Consider the following 6678-nt stretch of genomic DNA (forward strand, 5'->3'; position numbering starts at 1 on the left):
TACCATGTGGCAGAACTCACAGCTGTGTAGTATGCTCAGAAACACACTTTTATAAAGTATGACTCTTTCACATCACATAGAAGTATCTCTGCACTTGTGTACTTCTTAAACGTTTAGTCTCTTCAAACACATTTCTTGATTTTCACCTAGCAGTCTCAGTATTTTTGAGTTCTGTCTTTAAAGCTACAGGCAAATGATTAATATAAGACTTTTCACCAGCATAATTATAGTCTCCAAACTTTTGACAGGTGGGAAATTTTGACTTTATTTCTATCCTCTTAATAAATCACATTCTTCTTAGTAAGCAGTGTGGGCACAGAAATTCCTTACAACAAAACAAATAGCTGAAAGTGTGACTAGTCTCTTTAGGAGAGACGTTAAGTTTGTAAGTAAAGGATCCGTCTTAGGGGCAGGAGACAAAGCAATGTCTGTTTCCTAACACGCTTGGTAGGTAGTGAAGCATAAGAAAGCCCCCACCACAGCCCACCAGCAAGTGTGGGAAAATGGAAGCGCCTCCCCTTACAGGATTACGCAAATTCCCTCTAGTGAGGCCTCATATACCTTTATACTTTGCTGATCTCTGCAAAGCAAAACAATAAATGAAGATCTGTAGAGGATTCTAAACATTATCCCAGCAGGGGATGATCAGGCTTGCAGCAATGATTTTTCCAAGCATCCCACTCTTATTACTGGCAGGATACTTCAGGATGCCTCCCTTGGCTATGAGATACTGATGGTACGAACCTTAATGGCAGATGCCAGCTGGCATTGTGAGTGTTTCCTTTGCAAGGGGATACCTAAGAGTTCCACCCATATCCCCTACAGCCGACCCTTAGCATGCCTTTACCAGGTTATTTTCCCCATTTCTTTCTGAGCAATTAAAGAAAACAGGAAGAAAATGACTCAGTCTTTGCTAAATGGGAATTCAGAAGATCTATCTCAAATTTTGCTCTTTATCTCATTTTATATAATCCAGGGTAGGCCATTTTGAAAACCATTTAGCATCTTAATCTTACTGAAAATTATTGATACATACATACACAATACTGTTCGTAACTTTAACCCATTTAAAAATTTTCCTGTTCCTTTGCAACAGGTGAGACTTTCGTCATGGCCAAAGGAGAAACCAGGAAGCTGGTTTAGTGAATTCAAGAGAGGAAAACTGGTATGTTATCACTTCAACATGTAATGGTTTATGTTGAACCTTGTAAATGAAGCTCAAATTATGTATCTCCAGACTCTTACTGTGAAAATCTTAATTACACAAAGCAGGAGTCCTTGCGATCCCCAGTTTGCTCCATCTAAATCTCTTAGACCACTTCGGGATTTTAGAGAGAAGCCTAAAACTTTTGTATCAAAATATGTAGAATTATATTAAATTTACTAAAATAATAAGATCAAATAAAATATGCATTTCACTAAGTACCTGAGATAGCTTTCATAAAACAGATTATACTAGAAAATCAGGTATAGACAATATAGTATCTCTTTAGTACCTCTGACTCGATTTCATTTCCTTTATGCTTGAAACCTAATTTGTTCTTTGTTTTCAAATTCAATAAGAACTTTTGGAATGTGAAATTTTTTTTTTTCCAATTGTTACAGCTGGAGATAAAGTGAACTGACTGACCTGAACTTTTATTTGTATCATAGCACAAGTCCGCTTAGATATTTCCTTACAATTACCAGTTTGTGGCTAATAATTTTATAGAGATATTTTAAGATCAGATGCCAAAACAAAATTTGTACTTAAAGGCTATTTAAAAGTGTGCTTGTGTTTAAAATATTAATTAGAATATATCCAAATTAAAGTTTCTCATTATCCAGATAATTTTTCAATAGTTTAATGTTCTTTTAAAAAGCCGTTATTTTCCATTGATGATTATTTATACAGTTATTCCATAAGAACCTCCACATATTAATTAACAACTTTTAGTGAAGTTTTCCACTGGACATAACTCTCTAGTTTAGTCTTCCAGTTACTTGTTAAACACCCATGTTACATCTTTATCTGTATATGAGTTAAAAATACATACACAGAACTCTGTGTGTGGTTTTATTTTTGCTGTTTTGTTTTCCTTAGAGTGAATTTCCCGAGTTTTTTTTTCCTGCAGCCTCTCAAGGATCCTCCTCATCTGTGCTGTTAATCAGTAAGAATTAAGTAAAATCAACAATAAGGCAGAAAGTCAGAGACAACTGCCTTTATACTGACAATCTATAATCCGGGTGAATTTCTTGCTTAATTTTTTTTTAAATCTAGGTTTATATGTTTCAGCTGACCCCAGATACTTCAGTTATACCAATAAAATAATTTATGAATTTGACCAAAAAAGACAGTTTTTAATAACTTGCTATTAAGACTATTTTCCTGCTCTAAACACAAAATAAGTATTTCCAGATGACAAATATTCCTTTTCATGTCTCAGGCATTATGCTTGGCACTGGTGATACAAAGATGAATATATATAAATATATCGTCCAGGAACAAACAGGCAGGTCTGTGCTGAAGATTAGAAGACCAAAAATGCCTTGTAAGACTGTGGCCCCAAGATGAAAAATGCAGGAACCTGTTGAAAAATGTGAACCAAGTAGATATATTCACAAAATCGGTGAAGTCAAACAACATAAAAATAGTTAAATGTTACATTGCACTGATATTCCTCAATTTTCATTTTCACTATTTTACCACTCTATTATTTGAAAAGATGCATCAATATAATGAAAGATTTCCTGGAAACAAAAGCATTTTTCATAATATTTACTGACTGATTAGGAACTAGAAGTATAAAGTGATTTTTTTTTCCAAGGTAAATATCGCTGATAGTAACTCAGGTGGAAATACAATCCTTATTTCATAAAATCCTGTCTCTGGATCTTCTGACCCTCAACGCCCACTTTCTGTCATTAAGTGAAAATAGGTTTGCTGACTCATCCACATGCTTCTGGGATCGCAGTTCACTTGTGACAGTGGTTTTACTCTTTTATAGCACAGAGGAGGAAATGAGTCTTAATGTGTCTCTTTATCCTCCTATTCCCAGCTTTCATATTTAGATGTTGAAGGCAATTCCATTAATATGGTGCAAATGACATTCCTGAAACTGCTGACCGCCTCTGCGCGGCAAAACTTCACCTACAACTGTCATCAGTCAGTAGCCTGGTATGACGTGTCCTCAGGGAGCTATGACAAAGCCCTTCGGTTCCTGGGATCAAATGACGAGGAAATGTCCTACGACAACAGCCCTTACATCAGAGCCCTGTCTGACGGCTGTGCGGTGAGTGTGATCTCTGCACGCCTTCTTTCAGGGCTGAGCGGCGGGCGTGACCATCCCAACTTGGTCCTAAGTCAGATTTCTCTCATACAGCGGACGTCAGTTGTTATGAAGACTTGATGCTTAATTCCAACCTGTTAAAGTATAGTATGTTAGAAACCACTAACACACACACACACACACACACACACACACACAGAAACTGAACCATACTATAGACACATTTTTAAAGCCCTGACAGAAGGTAATCTTGAATCATATGTTATTTTTATGGAATTATTCCTGATACTTGAATTCTATTTCAGCTAGTTATTCTTGAAATGAAAAAAAAAAAATCAAGAGCCTATTTCATTTGCCTCCTTAGTCCATGACTCTAAAATGGCAAAGGAGCCACCATTATACCATTTATACCATAAATAATTCTTACTCCTGTGTGTGTTTCGCTTTTTGGTTTTTTTGTTTTAATAAGGGGCTTGCTGACTGGTACCATGTTATGCCAGTTTAGGCAGCTCCCGTCAGTTTGTTATTTTATCCTCTGAACTGTCCCACACGTGTAGGAATTAGGTAATAGAAAATGACCAAAAGAGCACCTAGCAAGCTCATTATTTTAGCTGACGACTGAAGGGAAGTCGCAGTTGCAGACAAACAGAGTAGAGCACGCAGAGATCAAAGAGAACGTATTAAAAGGAGCGAGTGTTTTGGATTTCCCAATAGTAATGTGTTGATAATTATTTACAGAGTTGATACCTAGCAGCAAAAATGCTTTGACTTTGGCCTTCTTGCATTATAATTTCTATACTATATTCAAATTTTTCTTTAAAAACTTGACTATGTTTATATATATATATATATATATCTTAATTGTGATTATAATGGTAAGGATAAATTATTTATGTAGGGGTATGCTCCAGTACCAACATCGGTTTTCATATTGAAATGTATTTATCAGTTCACTGAGAGCCTCTGCAATTGTGCAGTGTGGGTAGTAATTACAGCTAACTGTTGAATGCAGTTGACATTCAAGGTTTAAAGCTACATATGACATCAGTGATAACCAGAAGAGTTCATTACTACACAGAGAACACAATTTTTTTTCCACTTTCCTCTGTCTTACCTTCTTACCTCTATTCAGAGGCTTAAGAAAAAAATAACATATATGTTAAAAATATGAAATGACTTTATGACTTATTACTTGTGCTTAACTTTACAGTCAAGAAAAGGCTATGGAAATACTGTGATTGAAATCAACACACCGAAAATTGATCAAGTACCTATCGTTGATGTGATGATCAATGACTTTGGTGACCAGAGTCAGAAGTTTGGATTTGAAGTTGGTCCTGTTTGTTTCCTTGGCTAAGATTAGAACAAAGAATATATGAAATCGACAGAAAATACACCTTGGTGCCACCAATCCATTTTATGCCACATGCAAGTTTTGAATAAGGATGGTATAGAAAACAACTTGCTACGTATACATTTACCAATTAAGAAATACCGATGCCCGTGAGGGGGCAGAATCACATGACAAAAGCTTTGGAAATCATAAAATTATAAGACAGTGTGGCTGAGATGGAAACAGGCCTTATTCTTGACTCCCAATTTTCGTCTCTCCTCCTCCTATTTGGATTTCTTTGGTGCTGTAGGAAAAAAAAAAAGAGAAAAATATATATTCATAAAAGATATGGTGCTCACTCCCATCCATCATGGATGTGCTAAAACAGTGTGTTTGATAAATTGTAATTATTTTATGTACAGTTCTATACTGTTATCTATGTGTCCATTTCCAAAACTTGCACGTGTCTCTGAATTCCATCTGACTCTAATTTTATGACAATTGCAGAACTATGATGGCAATAAATATATGTATTATGAAAAAATAAAGTTGTAATTTCTGATGACTCATTCCCTTTCTTTGACGAATAATAAAATGCCTTTGTATATATTGATGTTGAAGAGTTCAATTATTTGATGTCGCCAACAAATTTCTTAGAGGGCAAAAACCTGGAAGACTTTTGGAAGCACACTCCGATCAGTTCTTCTCTACTGACCGTAACTTTGCTGAATTTCAGCCAAAAGCATCATGCATTATCTTGATGCTTTATTCAATGCTATACCTCAGCCTTTTTCTTTTCAGAGTCTAGGATTTCACAGGATACTTGTATATATGGAAAATAAACAAGCTTATATTTTTTGGACAGGAAATGTGTATGAGAGGCTAACTTAACAAATTCATGTCTCCATCAAGCAATTAATCAGATGTACAATTTTTTTACTACCTTATCTCATCTCATTGTTTTCAGTGTGCTTCAACCATTCAGATTACTATTAAAAGGTGGAAACTAAGCAATTATTTATGAATTTGTTTAATGTTATATTTTTAATCAGTCAACTTCTTGAATCTGATTCTAAGTTGCGTATTATAATAGTCTCCAAATACTATTTTACCTGCACCTACCCAACAAGTATCATTTCTTTTCTTTCAAGACAATACACATTATCTGACCTACCTAACTGCTAAATAACATGTGGGTGAACTGTTACTAACAGTGCTTGTTTTAAAAGTCATACTTACTAAAAACAATCAAAACTTTTTTTTTTCCACTAAGGCCTTTTCTTTCAGGTAGCTTGAAATAGCAGTAAAATTTAAAAATTAAAAATTGAACTTTGTAACTATTTAAATAATATATGTAAGACTTGAAAATAAATGTTTTATTATTTCTTATATGAAGTGTTAAATTAATTGGTACCAGATTTCACTGGAACATTTTCAACTGATAATTTATCACAAAAGACCATACCTGTAATATTGAAATTAAAACGTGAACATTTGTCATTCAGAAGTTCTTTTATTTTTGAAATCAAGTTTGTAAATGTCCTTTCAAGAAGGGAGATATGAATCGTATAAATAAACTCAAGTCTTGTCTACCTGGATTGGTCATTCTCTTTCTTAAATAGGTTTTAAATTACTCTCTGTTGTGGAAAAGGCTTTCAATTCTGTTTCTTGACCATCCAGATTAGAATAGTTTTACACTTCTGGAAAAGAATAGTACTCTTTAGAGATTAGTTGTTTAAATTCTCCACATGTCTAAAATAAAAACACCACACGGTAATACCCTAACAAAATAGAGATTGGTTATATATAAAATTTCCAAAAAAGTTTTCATAATTAAACATTTTACAAAGCCTCAAACATATGTTCGTAGTTTCAGCATTAGAAAACTTTTCAGAACTATTTGAAATAGTCTGTAAATCATACCTAGAGTAATACTGTTTATCAAGAGGAATTCCATACATCAGACAATGAATGAATGCATAGCAATGAGGAACTATTTCGCATATTGACCTGCATTGGGAAGCTGCATTATTTGTCCATTTAAGCAAAATGGCTTCAAATTTGGCACTCAGTAGA

General features: G+C 34.4%; 1 protein-coding gene across 3 annotated transcripts in view; it reads left to right on the forward strand.

Annotated features, from left to right (window-relative positions):
• The window catches only part of COL11A1 (collagen type XI alpha 1 chain), a 189117-nt gene extending 182917 nt beyond the window's left edge, over positions 1–6200 (forward strand). For all 3 annotated transcript variants that reach the window (XM_072968109.1, XM_072968110.1, XM_072968111.1), the window contains 3 exons: positions 1097–1165; positions 3039–3272; positions 4480–6200. In XM_072968109.1, coding sequence (XP_072824210.1) covers positions 1097–1165; positions 3039–3272; positions 4480–4626 — 450 coding nt within the window. In that variant the 3' untranslated portion in view covers positions 4627–6200. The remainder of the gene's footprint in view (positions 1–1096; positions 1166–3038; positions 3273–4479) is intronic.
• The last annotated feature ends 478 nt before the right edge of the window (positions 6201–6678 follow it).

Source organism: Vicugna pacos, chromosome 9 (genome assembly GCF_048564905.1).
Source record: "Vicugna pacos chromosome 9, VicPac4, whole genome shotgun sequence".
Lineage (NCBI taxonomy): Eukaryota > Metazoa > Chordata > Mammalia > Artiodactyla > Camelidae > Vicugna > Vicugna pacos.